Raw genomic sequence first — 20,140 nt, forward strand, 5'->3', positions numbered from 1 at the left:
TTACCTACAAACTACCTACCTATAAATGTCCTTGTCAGTCTGAGGGCTTATGCCACCTGGTGGCAGTTTACTCAGTTTTAGCTTCAACTCTTTTTTTTTTTTTAAAGAATTTATTTATTTATGTGACAGAGAGAGCACAAGCAGGCAGAGAGGCAGGCAGAGAGAGAAGAGGAAGCAGGCTCCCTGCTGAGCAGAGAGCCCAATGTGGGGCTCGATCCCAGGACTCTGAGATCATGACCTGAGCTGAAGGCAGCAGCTTAACCCACTGAGCCACCCAGGCGCCCCATAGCTTCAACTCTTTAAAGTGGTGTAACTCTCCAAATTTGTACCTGCAAACCTTAGCACAGTGCCAGGAACAGAGCAGCTACATAAACATTTTTTGATGAATAGATGAATGAGTTGAATTTATAAATCAATGATTAAATGAGACAAAGCTCTGTGGTGAAAAAGAGCTCTGACCTAAGGATCAAGAGAGTAAACATACAGCTCCATATTAGTACCTACAGGGTGACCTTAAAAAGTCACCAGATCTCTGGGTCTCAACACTGGTGTCTGTAGGGTCTCTAAGTAGGTGATCTCTAGTGTTGTGTCCAGCACTAACATTATTGACTTTATATTGGGACTTCAGTATGCTCAACTAGAAAAAAAATTAGGTAGCCAAAGATGATGATATATAAAAATCCCTTAACATTATATTATTGGTTTTTTGAATAAGTATATATGGAAAAAGGGAAAAGACCATTGTCATGCAAGAGCCACAGAAATAAGAGATAGGATATTAAGAATATTAGAGCTGAAAATAGGTTAGGGGAATTTAGAAAGTGCATGTGTGTGTTTAAGGAGTGAGGTATAAATAACTCTAAAATGGTGAGGGATGAGAAGACCATGAAGGATCTTCTATTTCGTCAATGTGTGTGTGAACATATTGGGAGGAGAGAGAATATGGTTGAGAGTTAATGGCAGGAAGTACTAACATTATTAAAATCTCTGCAGTCACTTCTGGGTAGGAGCTTGAATATAGACAAAACTGTTTCTAATGATTTGATACAATGGCTATTTTCCAGATTAAAAAAGATTTAAGATTTAAGATTTAAGATTAAATCTTAAATTCAGTTGAGGGGGGGGATGTGGAATAGAGGACTAGTAACAGTACACATTCTTGAGTATATATTGCCACCCAGTGGATAAATGTGCATGACGCACAAAACATTTATAAGGGGAAAGACAAAGGAAGACTATAAGAGGTTATGACCATGATGCTTGTGTTAAAGCTTTGTTTATGCTCAGTGAAGGTCAGATATCATAAGTGATCCAAACTGAATCACCACTCTTTTAGAATGCCGGACTAGATTTTAATACACATTTTCCAAGTATTCTGATAAACATTATTAGAGGCTTTCAGCAATGAGAGAAAAATATTATGAGTGTGCTTACCTCCATGTTAGACACTAAAGTCTCATTAATGCTAGTGAAACTTATGTCCATGAATTTCCAATAAAACAAGTCAGAGACACTTAACTTACAATAAGCCAGAAAGAGGGTTCTCAAGGCAGAGATTAGAGATTCAAATCTTGGTTCCCCAAGTGCTAAGAGATTTGATACAAAGTCTAGACTCAATTACATTTTTGGCATAATAATCTTTGAGTTTCCCTTCATCTGAAAGTGATTAAAGACTTACTAGAATAGAGGGGCACCTGGGTGGCTCAGCGGGTTAAGCCTCTGCCTTCAGTTCAGGTCATGGTCTCAGGGTCCTGAGATCGGGCCCTGCATTGGGCTCTCTGCTCAGCAGGGACCCTGCTCCCCAACCTCCTCTGCCTGCCTCTCTGCCTACTTGTGATCTCTCTTTCTGTCAAATAAATAAATAAAATCTTAAAAAAAAAAACTTATTAGAATAAGGATATACAGGGGCACCTGTGTGGCTCAGTGGTTTAAAGCCTCTGCTTTCAGTTCAGGTCATGATCCCAGGGTCCTGGGATCGAGCCCCGCATCGGGCTCTCTGCTCAGCAGGGAGCCTGCTTCCACCTCTCTCTCTCTCTGCCCACTTGTGATCTCTGCCTGTCAAATACATAAATAAAATCTTAAAAAAAAAAAAGAATAGGGATATACAGAGACAATGGATGGAAGTTGGATCCCTTATATATTGAGGTCATGTTTATGGAGGGATTTTTCTAGTGGTTCAGCTTGGAGGGGCACAACAATATCCTTTTCATTGGATAACTCTGTAAGAATCTTCTTACTGAGCTAGGAGCCCAGCTGGGGGTGCTGGATCCCAGAACCCCGAGATCATGACCTGAGCGGCAGATGCTTAACCGACTGAGCCACCCAGGTGCCCCAAAATTCATACTATTATAATGACATTAGAAGTCCAAGGAAAACTAGTCTGGGGCTTTATTTCTTGGTTGTTTAGACAGTATTCCTATCAAGGGATTTATCCATTCACTTATGAACACCTCTAGATAGGGAGCCCAGTAACAAATGTGTTTCTTTGTTGGGTCTAGAATTTATCTAACCCTGCTTATAAGCTAACAAATTTGCTAATAAACAGCCTATCACTCGTTCATGGATGTTGGCAGGGACAAAAGACTTCATTATTCACAATTAGCAAGTAGAATGAACAGTACATTTGAGTTAGTTTCCCTAGCTGCCAAAGTCCCACGGGGGCACCAGAATGGGATCCAGGTATATTCTTGTGTATGCAAGTTTATGTCCTAGGATAAGAATACTGAATTTTGGGAATCTACCACTTTTTTAAGTGGTAAGGAGGTATACCCTTTTCCAATGGAATCAAGCAATGCCTGTCTGGTCTGAGTTGGGAAGAGAAGAAACTTTATATTTAGATTAAACTTTAAATTTAAATTAGATTGGACTCAATATTCTCAAATTTACTACAAGTTGGAAACAGGAGAGTCTAATTGTGGGTAAAAACAAAAAACAAAAACTAAAACAAAAAATAAAAACACAGCTGATCTCTATTGCAGATCTCTATCGCAAACGTTTTTTATACTACATTAATACATCATTATTTAAATAAATTCAACTAAATGAGGATATACAAGTACCTGGTGACAGGTTCTCAAAATTCGCTTTGAAATGCACTGATGCCTGGTTCTAACACCATCTGTCATTCTAATTGAATTGGTTTTGAGTGTTATTTATTTAAAGATTTTATTTATTTATTTGAGAGAGAGATAGCATGCAAGTGGGGAGAAGGGAGTGGGGCAGAGAGAGAATCCCAAGCAGACTCCACCATGCAGATCTTAGAGTCCAACATGGGGCTTGATACCATGACCCTGAGATCATGATCTGAACTGAAATCAAGAGTCAGATGCTTAACCAACAAGCCAACAAGGTGCCCCTGGTTTTGGGTGTTTTTTAAAAGTTTACCAGGTTAATTCTATTCATGTAGTCAAGGTTGAGAACTATTGCTCTAAAGATAGAGTCTACTAAAACAAAGAAAACAAAACAACTTTACTATTTAACTTTCAAATATCAAGAGAGCTATTGAAAAGCTATTTAATTTTCATCAAGATTTAATTTAATTTTCATCAAGAACTACCTGTTTGATCTTTACTCTCTGGGTCCCTGTCATAGTGATTTGTTTAAATGGTTGTATTCATTTCATTAACAGGAGGTAAATAAGTAAGTTCCATGGCATCATGGACCATGGCTCTTATGTAATATAAAATAAATATGAAAGTCTATTATTACAGGAGTGAAAAAAATCAACAGTTTGCAAAATACATATTGGTCCTGACATACAGCATTCCCATAGAAGACACGTATTTTATTTAAGATTTTATTTATGTATTTGTTAGAGAGAAAGAGCACAAGCAGGGGGAGCAGTAGGTAGAGGGAGAAGCAGGCTCCCTGCTGAGCAGGGACCCCAATGTGGGACTCAATCCCAGGACCCTGGGATGATGACCTGAGCAGAAGGCAGATGCTTAACTAACTGAGCCACCCAGGCATCCCAAAGACATGCATTTTAAAGCCATAACTTAAAGTTTATATTGTTATACAAATTAGAAACCAGAAATTCTAATTTTTTTAAAGAAACATGGCTGAACACTTTAAAACAGATATTCCTTCTTTAAAATGACATTAATGTATCACAATTACTTAAATTCAACTAAATATTGAAGATAGAAAACTACTTGGTAAAAATGACAACACACCCTCCCCTCCCCAGAATGGTTTATTATTTTTATCTTTGGACTTTGTTTTGAACCATTAAAAGATTCCTTCCCTTCTCCCTCCCTTTTTCCCTTCTGTAGATATAAGTGATTATAATATGTTAATCTTTGCTAGATATTAAAAATGTGAAGATGAGTAAGACATGGTCCTTACTCTGATGGAGCTTAACATTTACTAGTAGACAAGTAAACAGACCAACATTTAAAAATCAGTATACTGAGGACTATAAAACATGATGCACAGGATGCTATGAGGAAAATGACTAAGGAAAATGTTCTAGAAGAGATGACCACTTGTCTGAGCCTTAAAGAATGGTGTGAGTTATTCAAGAAAAATGAGTTTAAGAACTAGGCACACAGCCAGCAGTAGGTACAAAGCCAGGAGGCAAGAGAAATCACCACTATAAAAGATAATGGTAAGACCTGCCATGAGCCCAATGACATGGCAAAAAAAAAAAAATCATGTTTAGATATAGCAAAATTTTGTTATATAGTGGAAAGTAGACCCTTGAACATTAACATGGCCCCTTACTCTGCCTAATGGAACAAAAACTACTGAGCTTCGTCTATATATGACCTGGCATACTACTCACTGAATATATACTTCATTGACAACTGAATTTTGGTCATATCTCCCTAAGAAACTAGGGGTATACTGGAGTGAACTTAGATGTTTATATCATATGTCCTTGGTGCTGTTTTCTAACTTAGTAGAAAGCCTAAGTGAAAGTAACCTTAAACTTAATTTGACTTCTAGTCAATCTTTGAATGCAAACCAACCTTTGTGGTCTGACCTAGCTTTATGTATATTCTAGGAAATGGAAAAACAACAACAACAATAAAAGTAGAATGGCTGGAATATGATATAGACTGGGGAATGGTGGAAACTGAAAAGGTAAGCAGGGGTGAGATCATAATAGCACTGGAAAAAGTCAGCGAGTAGGTCTTTATCTTGGAGACAGTGGAAGAGCTGTAATATAATTCAGAGGGATGTAATATGACCAGATTTGGATTTTAGAACAATCAATAATAGCAGTAAAAGAAGGGATTAAATGAAGGCCTAGTTAGAAGGCTGCTCAAATGATGTATGTGAGACATGATCTATTTGGCAGTTGTGATAGAGACAGAGGAACAGATGATAGATTTACAAAGGAAGAAGCATAGAAAAAGAAGAGGTAAAGGAAAAGTAACATTCCCCTTTCCTTTACCTTATTTTAGTGAAACACTCTAAGATTTTTGGATGGGCTACTTCATGGAAAATGATCTCATTCTCTGACACAGAACAGGAGAGGGGAACAAAGTTTGGAGGGAAAATGGTAAGCTGGAGGATATTGTTTTGAGGAGTGCATAGGATATGTCCAATAAGGAACTTTATATCTGAGTCTGAGTGTGTATTTGAAAGTATAAAATTCAAAGAATTAAGTTACCTTATGAATATGAAACATCGATTATGAAAACCAGGATGGGGGCCCCTGGGTGGCTCCGTGGGTTAAAGCCTCTGTCTTCAGCTCAGGTCATGATCTCGGGGTCCTGGGATCAAGTCCCTAATTGGGCTCTCTGCTCAGCAGGGAGCCTGCTTCCCCCTCTCTCTGCCTGCCTCTCTGCCTACTTGTGATCTCTGTCAAATAAATAAATTAAATCTTTTTAAAAAAGAAATAAAGAAAAGAAAACCAGGATGGTGGGGGATAAGAAAATATAACTCTAAAAAAAAAAAAAAGAAAGAAAATATAACTCTAAAACATACTTAAGGAAAGTAAAGGAATAGGAAAGTATGTGTAAGATATAAACTGAAGCAATGTGCAACACAAAACTAAGAATTAAGAAAATGGAGTAGGGGCGCCTGGGTGGCTCAGTGGGTTAAGCCACTGCCTTCGGCTCAGGTCATGATCCCAGGTCCTGGGTTCGAGCCCCGCATCGGGCTTTCTGCTCAGCAGGGAGCCTGCTTCCTCCTCTCTCTCTGCCTGCCTCTCTGCTTACTTGTGATTTCTCTCTGTCAAATAAATAAATAAAATCTTTAAAAAAAAAAAAAAAGAAAATGGAGGATGTTAAAAACTCAAAACTCAATTGTTACCACGAACAAATCTATTTTCTACAAATGTTTCTCATGAAATGAGAGTACTCTTTTTGTTGTTGTTGTTGTTGGAAAGAAATGTGACATTTTGAGCTAAAGAGTCTGCTGGAAATTTTAGTTGTTTAATAAAATACGTAACTGGACACCCCAGCCTTCCAAGAATTAAATAAAACAAAAAGCCTGCTCCAGATATAGAAAGGACATAGTTTACCACAGGCACTTGGTACAGGGACACAGGAAATACGGTGTAAGCATTTATTTCTCCATTAAAAAAAAAAAAAAGCATCTAAGGACAGTAGGAAAAATTTGTCTCCACATGGAGACATGCATCATCATGTGTCCAAACTAAATGTGTTAATCTATAGTACTGGTAGATTCTTTTTCATTCACTAAACAAGATCTAGCACAGAATAATGTATTATTTGTAGCAACTGCCCCATCTCTGAAATCACAAGCTTAAAAACACTGCCTACAATGGAAACATAGGTGCTCTAGACCACAGTTCCCATAAACATACATAGTAAGCACATAAACCATGATTCCCACAATTTACAAAAACTTTATAGAAAGAAATCTGTAATTTAACTGCATCCAATGTGTTTTTTGTGGATTTATATTTAGGGCAAAGAGGCTATGTATCCCATACAACACATACATATTTCTCACTTGCCATTTAGCATGAACACTCAGATCCGCACATACACACACAAACATATAGAAAACTGAGAAGGGCTTTCTTGAAAGTGCTGAACTTCTGTAGACTGGTGGCATTCTCCAAGAGTTCACATAAAAAGTAGGATGGATATATTGTAAGCATAACTTTAGAACAACCAAGTGAAAATGATATCAAATCCACTTTGGGATATAAAATAATGTAATTCATATGTAATTGACATCTTATCCTCCAGCTTTTGAATCTGTGGGTATTATTTATGTTCTTGTCATGTACCACAGAATAAGTTTTTGTGAATTTTTCCCCAAAAAAATCTACTTACAGAAAAAGTATGGAGATTCTGAAGAAGTGAGATAGCTCCAGGTGGGTTCCTAAATGATTTTATATACTTGAACTAAAATTTGCATATAAAGTAGGAGCAATACATTCATTAAGTTTAAATGTCCCCCCTTTTTTTGGTATAACTAAATACAGAGAATAGATTGGCTCAACCTTCTGTCAAGAAACAGAACAGAGCTACTTGTAGAAATACTGCCTCCTAGTGGAAAGATCACTTTTTAACTTTGTTTTATAAAGCACGGGAATATAGCATATTCACTATGTCACTAATGGCATAATCACTATGCCATTATTCACAATTTAAAGTTACAATTCAATTCCAGCTTGATACTTAGTACCTCCAAAAGAATGTCATGAACTCTCATCTGATTTACAAACTTAATTCCTCTTCTTAATAAAATGACAACCAATACTTCCTATGTGCAATTAGTAGTAGTGCTTAGAGTGAAAACAAAACTTACTAAAAATAAAAATTATCATTGTGGCTGTACCCTCAAAGTCCCAGAAACCTATATATAAATGCTTGAGAGTGACAGAGATCTTATAGAGTTAATAAGATATGATTATTTAACAGCCTATTCATTCTGTTTCTGAGTTACTGAATCAAGATTTCTTACTCAGTAAAACAGCAAGGAGACTTTTTGTTAAATACTCTGAAGCAGATAATCTAAAATCACAGATAATCAAACATAATTTTTATTTGGTTTTAGAATATTTTGGTACATAAAGTGAAATACAGCCACCTAATACTTTTTTTTTAAAGATTTTATTTATTTGAGAGAAAGAGAGAGGACACACGAAAGTGAGTGGGGGGCAGTACAGAGGGAGAAGACGACTCCCTGTTGAAGAGGGAGCCCAACACAAGGCTCAATCTCAGGACCCTGGGGATCATGACCTGAGCAGAAGGCAGACACTTAACTGACTGAGCCACCCAGGCACCCCAGCCACCTAATACTCTTGTAAATTTGTAAACTTCAAACAAAATAATACACAGTGAAGAATTGGAAAATTATCATACTTTCTAAATGTGTGAAATTATTCTTTATCTTTACAATTATCATTAAACATAAAAGTTTTTTGCATGAGTTTGAAATTATTGTCCTATGCTTTTTGTTTAATGCCTTCCATCAACTGGAAGAAATGAGGTATTTTATTTAAATTTTACACTGAGTTACGAGTTGCATAGAAGAATTCAACTAAACAAGGTATCAGGTTGTGAAACTTTACAACATAAATCACAGTATTGAAATTGCTGGTTTATTGACTGCCACCTTTCACTAGATATTAAACATCTGAAAGATAACAACTGGATTTTTTTTAACCTACCCTGGTATCTCAACAGAATTTTGGTTGAATGGATGATATTAACAAAAAGTTGAAAATAAAAATCAACTTAGATATCTTTGATTAACTGTAAAATCTGAAATGAGATTTTAAGTCACAAGATATGGGTCAAATCTTATTTTACCACAAATTATATGATTTTAAGCTCCACCTCAATGAGACTCAGTTTTCTCATCTGAATAAAGAGAGTAACAACTGACCTATGTATTTCAGAGTAGCTACAAAGGTAAAATGAGGTAATTTATGTAAAAGTCCGTTGTAAATACCTAACAAATGTAATTTTCCATTATGCTACTGCATGTACAGTTAGGAACAAGTGTATAAAATAAGAAAAATTGTTAAGATGCAATATAACTACTCATATTAAAAATACATGTCATATATTACATGTCACACCATTTTCTCCCAAGTGAAAACAGCTTGACTTCTCTCTTCAGCCTACAAATATACTTACAAGTACTGGTCGAAAAAGAAAAAAAATACCCCTTCCTTCGAGACACAGCTCCCAGTGCTTTATTTTCTCTGCTAAATACTATCAAAGAAGAGTGGACATCTATGCATATTCCTTCTCAATGCACTGAAATCGGACTCTGCCACCATTGCTTGTAGAACAGCTTTGATATGGTTAATGCACTGGTTTCCTTCTCATTCCACATTTTATTCTATCTCTGAAGATTTCTTGTACCTTGTATCTCTGGAAATTCCAAGTACCTCTCACATTCATACTGGCTTCTTTATTCAAAATAAGTATACTCTGCTTTTTTCCCCTTATTTCTGATGATTCATCTTTTTTTTTTTTTAAACTTGTTCAGCTTCTTGTTCTTCAAATGTATGTGTTGTATGAGGTTTCACCCTTGAACCTCCTTTTTTCTCACCATGTAGTTCTGCCTAAATGATTCAGCCTACTCCGGCAAACTTGGGCCTCATCTCTGCACAGCCAGCTTCTAAATCTGTATCTTTCTACCAGCTCCCAGCAAGATGTGAAGTCTGTATTTCTAGTCATTGACCAAATATATCCACTGGATATACTTCAGTCCGCATGTCAAACTCACTGTTCTCCCTTTTCCCAAACATCTTCCTTCCCTTTGTTGCTGTTCTTGATAGACAACCAAGCAGAAAGCTTAGAGTCATCAATGATTTCTGCACTCCTTCTTAGCTGTCATTCTCGTTATCTATTAAGAGGATCTACTGGCTCTATGTCTGATCCATCTTAATTTCCACTGCCTTCATTGTTTCTTTTTAAAAATATTTTGCCTCTTAAATAAGTCTTTCTGCTTTGGTCTCTCACAATTTAAATCCATCCTGTTACAAATGATGCGAAGGAATGCGAAGGAAATAAAAACACTACCCTGTTACAATTGTTACCCTGTTACAAATGATGCTAAGGAAATAAAAATGCTACCCTGTTTTTTGTGTTTATTCTTTACCTGGAAAATCAACCCTACACTCTTTGACATGGCATTTGAGACTAATCTCTTTCCAACCTGTTTTTCTAGTAACTTCTGCCTACACCCTTCTCTCTCTAGAACATGGTTTACACTTTCAATTTCATAGCCCTAGTTCATGGTATTCCCTCTACCTATTATGGCTGTTCTTCATTTGTCAAAAGCCTGTACATCTTTTGGGCCCATGTGATACATCATCTTCTCTATGGCACTTTCCATAACCTTCCTTCTTCTGTACTCTTCTGCTGCTATCAAAATTAAATTTAAGTATTATAAGTGTTTATTTCCTTCACTGCCTTAGACTAAAGGTGAAAAGATCTAACTCACTTTGATTCAGATATTCTTCACATAATGCCTGACAAATAGGGATACCCAGTAAATACTGAACTGAACAGCCCTATTACTGATTTATATAACAAACAGAACAAACCTAAACAATAATCTTCATCTAGATTTTGCTAGAATCAAATGAAACTCATTTGGCTTTGGATTAATACTGAAAATATACCTAAAGATGAATTATCCATTGTAATCTCTCAGTTTTAAGTAAATCAAACAGCTAAATTTCTCTCTTGTAGTCAGTTTAGAAGGAAGCAGGAAATATCCAGTCAAGTATCTGTAAAAATACACAGAAAACAAATGTAAGACCCTTACTAGTGCTATTACAATATCAAGGTAAGGATCATTAGACCTGCTAAAGTCTTTTGTATATTAAAGAGTTAAAGACATTGTGAAGCTTAAAAATAACATTAATTCAGTTAAGAGTAAACTTAAAGAAAAGTAGATATATGCTAAAGGGTCAGCACTAACTCACTGTCATGAAATATTTTTGTATAACTCTAAAAAAAAATCTGAAATAAATACTAATTTAATGAAATTATACTCAGTCTTACTCTATGACTATAGATCATGTATCAGCAAATTATAGCCTGTAAGCCAAACCTGCCTGGCCCCACATCTGTTTTTTAAAAATAAAGTTTTACTGAAACACGGTCATACTCATTTTGTGTTGTTATTGTCTGCTTTTGCTCTACAATGGTAAAGCTAAGTAGTTGAGACGGAGTCTGTATGTACCACAAAACCTAAAAATATTTACTATCTAAACTTTAAAGAAAATTGGCCAACCCCTGCTACAGAAAATCAGTTGCAAATCTAGTTGAAAACCACGCCAGTTTGGCTATGTGAGGACTTTTTATTATTCTAGAATTTAGAATCTTTATGCAAAGATTTCTTCTCAAAAAAATCAAAGGAAAAAAATTAAAGTTTTAAAAATGTTATGATAGGAAATATACTGATGTCAAGTACGTAGGAGATAAATGGTATACACACAGGATTTTTAAAATAAATTATTTTATTTGTATATTTATATGCTGGCCTGTTTACTTAAGTAGGAAAAGGAGTGGCTATTCTTTACATTAGAGCATGTCCCTAAAAATTAACTCTTCTACCTCTACTGCCTCACTAAAAATAGAAAATTAATTCTTCCTACAAGAATAAAGGGACAAAGTTAAATATAATTAACTATTTTTTTAATATTATTTTTTTAAAGATTTTATTTATTCATTTGACAGAGAGAGATATCACAAGTAGATGGAGAGTCAGGCAGAGAGAGAGAGGAGGAAACAGGCTCCCTGCCGAGCAGACAGCCCAATGCGGGGCTTGATCCCAGGACCCTGGGAACACGACCTGGGCCGAAGGCAGAGGCTTTAATCCACTGAGCCACCCAGGCGCTCCAAATTAACTATTTTTTTAAAATGAGGGGAGGGAAAGCTGGAAAGAGGAGAAAGAAAAGAAGTAAAGGGAGAGGAAGAACCCGCTGTACCTCATTCTTTAATTGATATGAAGCCAATCTGTGTACCAAAATTAAGGCCATCTCGGACATGGGAGAAAAACTTGTCAGGATGGCAGGACGTACAGAGGTCAAGATCTTGGTTCAGGTCTTGAATATTCTGTGGTAGAATTCCTCCCCGTTCTAGAAGAATCCTTAGGATAAAGATTTTTCAAAGATACCAAGAGTTTATTTTACCTAGCCAAAGCAGTAAAAAATACATACATATGAATATTGGTGTAAAAGAATTCTGGGAAAGATTTGCTTGGAACAATGAAAATTGGTTTTCAGATACAAAACATGAACAAGTCAGGAATTTGGAAGATTTTATCACCATTAATCACTTAAGTTTACATACGAACTGTAAAACTTTCTATATTGTCCTGCAGACATGACCTGGGTCCAGAATTTTATCATCAAAATCAAGTACTTATTTAGAAGAAACATTCAAAGTTACAAGGATATTTGCAGACAAGATTCATCTGATTCAGACAAAGATGCTTTTTAGTCATTTGGCCCTCCCACCTCTTGTCCTCCTATTAACAGATTTTCACAGAGAAATTGCTTCTCCATAAATACTTTACAATATGAAATATGAATATTAATTAGTGATATTAATTCCGCAAGTCACATTTAACAATCAATTTCAATCTTTTCTATATGCTAAATGAGGCAGAATCTGGGCAACGTTTTGTTGACTAGAATAGAAACACAATTAAAATCAGACAATTTTCTTTTTTAGAAATACCAAATAATGGCTTTTAATAGCAAAACTTCATAATTCAAAATTGAAAGGGACCATAGAAAGCTTGAGAGTGACTATGTGCTTATATTATCTAACATTCTTGCTAAGAAATATATTCCTCTAGCTAGAGAATAAAAATAATTTTAAAATATCATCTTCCTGATAGTTTATTACATTATAGATTTCAGCTGAAGAAAGACTATGAAGCACATGTCAACTTTCTATATGAAGTTTAAGTACATCTCTCAAAACTATAAGTCGAATAATAGCTTCCTGCACTTTTAAGTCAATAAGAGATAACAGGAAAATTTCTGTTAGTCAAACTTAAATGAGAATAGATTTCATAATCAAAATATGTTTTTGTATAAAATATGTATGTCAGCTACTTATTTGTCTGCCACCTCAATTTTTCTTGGAGTTACTAATTGTTGTCTAAGATGATTTTCACTTTAGAAACAATAAGCAATAACCAAACTTGCAGTTTTGGAATGAAATCAAACATACCTAGTGGCTTTACGAATGTCAACATAGGGATTTGCTGAATCAAATAACCGTACACATTCAGGATCAAGATTATGAAATTCCTTTGCTGATTCCCTTGGCAGAGTAAAACAGCAAGGTCCTACTGAAGGTCCCAGTACAACAATAATGTCTTCCAAATTACACCCATATTCTGTGATCATAGCATTCACTGTAGCCATAGCAACACCTAGCAAAGTACCCCTCCAACCTGGTAAATAGGAAGAAAAAGAGATAAGGGAAGTTAAAACATAGCATTTCACCTTAATTTATCTCTAACTTAAAAATGAGCAGAGTTAGTCTGCGTATTTTTCAAAGTCCAGAAATAGCAATGAATCACAAGATCAATTAATTAAGCTAAATAACCAATTAACAAAAACACTGGTTTTCATTTTTCTTATTTTTTTTTAAAGATTTTATTTATTTATTCATTTGAGAGAGAGAGAGCAAGAGAGAGCAGAGTGGAGAGGAGAGGGAGAAGCAGAACCTTGGGATCATGACCTGAGCCTAAGGCAGACATTTAACTGACTGAGCCACCCAGACACCCCTAAAACACTGGTTTTTAAATGAGGTACACTACGCAGACCACCTGACATGGGGGAGATATGTAATGGGAGGTCCCTTCCACTTCCTTTAAAAATATTCTATACTTTCAGTTTCCAGTGGGATTATACCTTATAAGTCTTCTCTCTCTCCTTCACTTTTTTTAGACACTTTTTTTAAACTTGTGGGGAGGAAATATACATATCATTAAATTTACCATTTTAACTCCTTTTAAGTGTATACTTAAGTAGTGTTAAATATATTCACATTGTTGTGCAACCAAGTTCTAGAACTTTTTCATCTTGCAAAACTGAAACTCAATGCCCATTAAATAACAATTCCTGGTCACCACTTTGCCCCAGCCCATGGTACCCACCATTCCACTGTGTCTATGAATTTGACTACTTTAGATACCTCATATAAGTGGAATCTTACAGTGTCTCTTGTGACTGACTTCCTACATTTAACATAATGTCCTCAAGGTCCTCATTCAGGTGTAAGGATTTCCTTCCTTTCTAATGCTAAATAATATTCCACTGTATGCATTTATCACATTTTGCCTATCCATTCATCCATCTATGGAAACTTGTATTGCTTCCACGTCTTTGCTATTATGGATAATTCTGCTATAAGCACAGGTATGCTTTAGTTCTTTTGGATATATACCCAGAAGTAGAACTGCTGGATCATATGGTAATTCTATTTTAAAATTTTTGAGGAACCACCATACTATTTTTTATAGCAGCTGCACTATTTTACATTCCCACCAATTGTGCATCAGAGTTCTAATTCCTCCACATCTTCACCATTTGCTATTTTCTTTTTATTTCTTTTTTTAATATTAGCTATCCTAATGGGTGTTAGGTGATATCTCATTATAGTTGTGATGTACATTTCCCTAATTATTAGTGACATTAAGCATCTTTTCATCATTTGCTTGTTGGCCATTTGCTTATCATGTTTGGAAAAATGTCTGTTCAAGCCCTTTGCCCATTTTTAACTGGGTTATTGATTTTTTTGTTGAGTTGTAGATTCTTTATATATTCTGGACATTAACCCCTTATCAGATATATGAATTGCAAATATTTTCTCCCATTCCATGGGTTGCCTTTTAACTTTGTTGTCTGTGTCCTTTGATGCAGTTTATTAGTTTTGATGAATTTCAATTTATCTGTCTTTACTCTTGTTTCTTGTGCTTTTGGTTTCATATCTATGAAATCATTGCCTAAACCAAGTTTATGAGGATTTACATTTTCTTTAATAAGTTTTATAGATTTAGCTCTTACATTTAGGTCTTTAACCTGTTTTGAGTTAATTTTTGTATACGATGTAACATAAAGCTCTAACATCATTCTTTTGAATGTAAATATCCACTTTTCTCAGTACTATTTGTTGAAGAGACTATCCTTTCCCCACTGTATAGTCCAAGTACCTTGTTAAAAATCTTTTGATCATATATGCAAGAGTTTATTTCTGGGCTCTTTTTTTATATATTTTTATAACAAGTTTTGAAATCAGAAAATGTCAGACTTTTAACTTTATTTAAGAGTGTTTCATTTTGACAGCTTTAATCTTTGATATTTAAAAATAATGTTTCAAAACCTAAGAAGTAACAAATAAGATTCTCTTTTTATATCCAAAATCGAAGACTCAAATAACTTCTTGACAATGTCAAATCATAAATGTGACTTCTAGTCATCCAATCCCATAACTTTAGCTAGATCAGAAGAAAAATATGCCACCTTCTTATTTTTTTTTGTCTAAAAAGCACGATAGATTTACAAGCAGAAAGAAATATCAAAGATCATCCCTCATTTCACAAAGTCATGGCCACAGGATAATCTAAATAGCACTTTAAAATACCTTCAGAAAACAAAATTCCATAACCTTAACACAACAATGAAAATCCTTTGTTCTTAACTTTAGATAATATTTAAAGGCAAAGACTATAATATATTAAACTAAATGCAGTTTTCCAAACATATCTTGCTTCTTACCTCCATACCTTTACATATATGCTGCTGCACCTTCATCCTCATGAATACCTTTCTCCAACATACCTTATCTTCTTGGTCCCCATTGCCTAGACTTTAAAGGTTCTCAACAAGAGCCAGTACCACTCCCTCTGGAGTGTTCTGAAAAGCAAGGAGGTGCTTTTTGCTGCTGTTGTTGTTATTACAACTGGGGTGCTACTGGCATTAGAAATTTTGAAAGCCAAGCAAACTACAATATAAGATTATCTTACCCAAAATGTTAACAGCAACCCTGCTGAGAAACCCTGGCACCTAGTCAAGTCCTGCAAATTCCTCCGGAATCAGCCTGGGTACTGCTTCCTTTGGGAATTCTACTCTGATTCATGTAATTTGACTTAGGTACTGCTTTTATCTGTTCCTATAATAAAAGTATGCTGGCTCTACTCCTATTTTTATATTTAATACCTGTAAAGTAATTAACTGTCATGCCCACTAGAAAGAAATTATAACTTCCTATACTGCAAAAGTGGTAAAATCCTAAATGTTTAATTAAGTACACTTACCAGAGTGAGCAACACCACATGCTTTTCTGACAGGATCAGCAAAAACAATTGGTATACAGTCAGCACCAAGAGCTGCTATTGTGACTCCCCTCTGATCTGTGGTGATTCCATCATAAGATTCAGGTTCCTTCCTTCCCATAATCCAGACGTCATTGGCATGATCAGTCTAATACCAAAGACGTGTGATAAAAATATTTTGAACGTAGAATTTCTGATACCATAAGCTTTTTCTGAAAATACTCATTTTGTACAAAATTATATAACCAGTTTAATATTACTAGCAAGCATTAAAAATATCACTTTGATAGTAAAATACCAAATTTACTTGTCATTTAACTTTTGTTATTATAATCTCTGTACATTTTATTCAAAGGAAAACAGACTTTAACACTTAACAATTTAATACAGTCCATCACAAACATCTCCTACTAGAGATGGGTAAATCTCTACTTGCAGCACTTTCCATAAAGTACTATTTATGGAAAGAAGTTAAATTAATTACCAAATTAAAGATATTCTTACTTTTCCTGACCCAAATAAAGCTAGAATTCTGTAACATCAACAGTGATCAACAGGCATCAACAGTGATCCTAGTTCCTCCTAATGTTAATTTAGAAAATAATGGCCTTTTTCTCCCACCATTCTGGAACCTTCTTTCTAAGTCAAAAAGGGCAGTGGTACTATAAGAATTAACTATACTTTTAGGTACAAGAAGCTTCAGGTGAAATATAGCTATGATGAACTGATTTTTAGGCTATAGTGTATAGATCCAAGAAAAACAACCATATTATCCTAAAATTTTAGATAAAACACCAGATGCAAAAGTTAAATAGCTTGAATAAAGTCCATGTAGTCATTAGCACAGTCATGAATATATTTTAGATCTTCTAAAACATGAAACAAAATTTTACCTTTATTCGGTAAAATTTATCCACATTAAATCCTACAGCATTCCCCAACCTACGCAGATTTTCTTGAACAACAACCTTGGGATCTCTCCTTTTGGAACTACTGAAGAGATTGAATGAGCTAAGAGTTGGGATGTAGGATATTCCACCTGTTCTTGTAGTAAATCCGTGTAAGAAAATATCTGTTGAATAGACGTAACGAAGAGTAAAAACATGCTATACAAAAGACTATAAAATCTTACAAACCCAGTGTCTCAGCAAGACTTTCCCTGATCACCTCAAGGGGCATGTTTTTCTAGCTTCCAATTTCTACAGCACTGTGTACCTCATGTGTTCTGTTATATATGGCTTTATGTTTGCTTTACCTTCCCCATGGGATTATTGCTCTTCAAAGAGTATCTTCTGTCCCATTTGTCTTTGTTATTACTAACAGCATATAGCCCTCAGTAAATATCATTTAACCACGAAATAAGACTCACATTTTAAAATTTCATTCTTCTGTGAGGTGCCAATGGGTTAAAGTATCAGAATTTCTAAACAGGAGATGCTTAAGGTCATAAATCTCATTTTAAAGGCAGGTTGGGGAATTTGTCTTAAAACTGAATTTGCATAAAGCAAATTTATTTGTTAAGGGTGGCATTGAAGGGACTATCCCTTGGTATCCCTTGACATCCCTCACACTCCCATGTTGCAACTGAGGTCAGTGAGATAATAAACCTATAGTCTATGAAAGAAAGGGGGGGGGAGGTGAATAACCGCTAAAGACAGACTAGTTTTTCATGTATACAACAGAAACAACACAGTGTTTAACACACCTGAGATTAAAGGAGATGTGATAATGGTTAGCTCTCCTCTCAGTGCTGGCAGGCTTCTCAAATATGTTTGAATTTCATTCTGGATTGCTTCTACTTCTTCAGCTGTGATCACGTTTATTTCAGTGGATTGTTTCAAAGGATCTCCCCTTGAAGTCACCTGTAAGTCTTCAAACTCAAAACTGTAAACATCGGTGAAGAGCTGATCAATAAAAGCCTTCAGTAATGTCTTCCGGTGCATGGGTACAATTACTTTAATGCTGGTCAAATTTTTTTCATCAATTTTTTGCTTAATAGTATACAAAGAGGAAGCCATACTAGGATTGCTAACAGTCTCAAATCCTCTCAAGAGAGTTGATAATCCATTGCTTGCTTCTAATTCACAGTGATTATGCGCACCATCCCTTTCACAGCTGATGTTACTGCAACATATTATACAAAGAAACTTGGCCTTGGCAGCATGGTGGTATCTGATAGCATTCAATGTCTTCAGTAATGCCTGATGACTGTTTTTCTGAGAGTTAAATTTCAAACCAAAGAAATCAACCAACACTGCTTCTGCCATCCTTCAGGAGGGTACAAGGCCCTTCAAAGATTTCTGTGCCTAAGAAATCACCTACAAAGAAAAATTAGCCTAAGAATGCAAAATTATATCAATCTTCTCATAGTTACAAATGTGTACCTACGTTTAAAAAAATAAAAAGTTTTACCGATCTAAGAACATAAAAAAAAAATAGTAGATCTAGATGACTCCAAGAAAAGCTAGTCCATTATTTGTCCTAAGAGAACCATGAACGTGGAACCATCTTTCAATTCGTTTTGTCAAAGTGATTTGTACATCTTTCCAGTAGAGCAACAGTTTCTGTGTGTATGTGTGTGTGTGTGATGTTTTTCATACAGCAAATTTGAAGTAGGGAATTACTTAACTTAGACAAAGTCCTGCTTTTTAATTACAGGGTGTCAAATTATGGTCTCATTAATTAATTAATGGTCTCATTAATCCTGACATGACTGGCATGTTAATTCACACCCCTTCATATGAAATATCGGGGCCTTCAATAGGTTAATGGAGCCGCATCTAAAATTTACGTTTTTAAGGGAATAAAAACTGAAACGATTCTAGGATTTATACAGCACTCTAGGATTTGGAACAGACGTACTGCCCACCTGCTTCCTTACTCCGTACCTGGCCCCGCCCCGCGCAGATCTTCTCCCCTCCCAGCCCAGGAAGTCGGTTTCTCTTCAGGAGCCGCCTTGGGTGGTGACCCCCGCGGCCCAGAGCGCTTTTCTCCTGCAGCCACTCCCAACCTCCACTCCGGACGGTACTGGGCTCCCATGGAAGTTCATCTCGCCAGGTTTGAAAAACACTGAGAGAAGCGAGGGGAGTGACAACCATCCTCCCTTCTGCCTTGGGAAATGCCACTAAAAGCATCTGTCCCCCTCCCGATCCCGTGCTGGGTCTCCACCAGTCCCGGCGCCTCCACCGCCTCCTCCCCGCCCCCTTGAGACTTTCTGACCCCACCGATGCCCAGCGCAGGCAGATTTCCCCGTCCCGCCTGTGGGCTCGCCGCCTCGGCTTGCACCCTCCGGCTTCTGCGAGCTCGGAGACGCCCGGGCGCCGCCACCCCCCACCCCCCACCCGGAGCCTGGACGGAACCCGGAAGCCACGACCGTGGCACCTGGAGTTCTAAGCCCGACCCGCGACTCCGCCGCTGCAGCGCCTGGGCCACCTCACCCACCTCACCGCCGACCCACCACGGGCGCCCCGCCAGACGTGGGCACGACGGCTGGGGCCCAGCGGCTGCGGAGGACGGGGCTGAGCCAGGCCGGCAACCTGCAGGGAGGCACGAGCGGAGAAGAGGGCTGGGTACAGAGAGGCACCAGGGGAAAGCCAGAGAGGAGCCCAGCGCCGGCCCCCGCGGCCGCCTCAGCAGTTCCGGGTCAGCGCAGCCCGTCGAGACCGTCCTAAGCCGCACGGTTGAGGCAAGAGAAACAGGAACCAGAGCCCTCTAGCCGGAGCCAGCCGGGTCAGCTGCCGGGGCTGGGACGGCGGGCCTTGAGGGAAACTGGGCGGGAGGCAGGCCGTGACCGTGGCGTGGCGGCGGGCGGGCCCTTGAGTGGGGAGGGACGTCAGGCGTGCAGGTGAAGGGAGCGGGGTCCTCGTAGGCTTGCGGGCCCCTTAGGGGA

General features: G+C 37.0%; 2 protein-coding genes across 7 annotated transcripts in view; one reads left to right on the forward strand and one right to left on the reverse strand.

Moving 5' to 3' along the window:
* Positions 1-8,023: 8,023 nt before the first annotated feature.
* LACC1 (laccase domain containing 1) lies at positions 8,024-19,832 on the reverse strand. 6 transcript variants are annotated; one of them, XM_047723519.1, is made up of 8 exons: positions 19,693-19,832; positions 19,140-19,320; positions 17,957-18,569; positions 17,145-17,326; positions 16,234-16,399; positions 13,140-13,365; positions 11,885-12,045; positions 8,024-10,678 (listed from the first exon to the last, which is right to left on the reverse strand). In XM_047723519.1, exons 3-7 carry the CDS (start codon positions 18,516-18,518, stop codon positions 11,886-11,888), a joined length of 1,296 nt encoding a protein of 431 aa, XP_047579475.1. In that variant the 5' UTR covers positions 18,519-18,569; positions 19,140-19,320; positions 19,693-19,832; the 3' UTR covers positions 8,024-10,678; position 11,885. The 6 variants fall into 6 exon arrangements, 5 of the variants coding, with proteins under 5 accessions (XP_047579475.1, XP_047579476.1, XP_047579474.1 ...); XM_047723520.1 differs by having other exon boundaries at positions 19,121-19,320; XM_047723518.1 differs by lacking the exon at positions 19,140-19,320 and having other exon boundaries at positions 19,693-19,828.
* The window catches only part of CCDC122 (coiled-coil domain containing 122), a 37,515-nt gene continuing 36,702 nt past the window's right edge, over positions 19,328-20,140 (forward strand). The window contains 3 exon segments of the mRNA XM_047723517.1: positions 19,328-19,538; positions 19,541-19,576; positions 19,579-19,980. Of these exon segments, the coding sequence (XP_047579473.1) occupies positions 19,478-19,538; positions 19,541-19,576; positions 19,579-19,980 (499 nt within the window). The 5' untranslated portion in view covers positions 19,328-19,477.

This window comes from Lutra lutra, chromosome 3 (assembly GCF_902655055.1).
Source record: "Lutra lutra chromosome 3, mLutLut1.2, whole genome shotgun sequence".
Classification (NCBI taxonomy): Eukaryota; Metazoa; Chordata; class Mammalia; order Carnivora; family Mustelidae; genus Lutra; species Lutra lutra.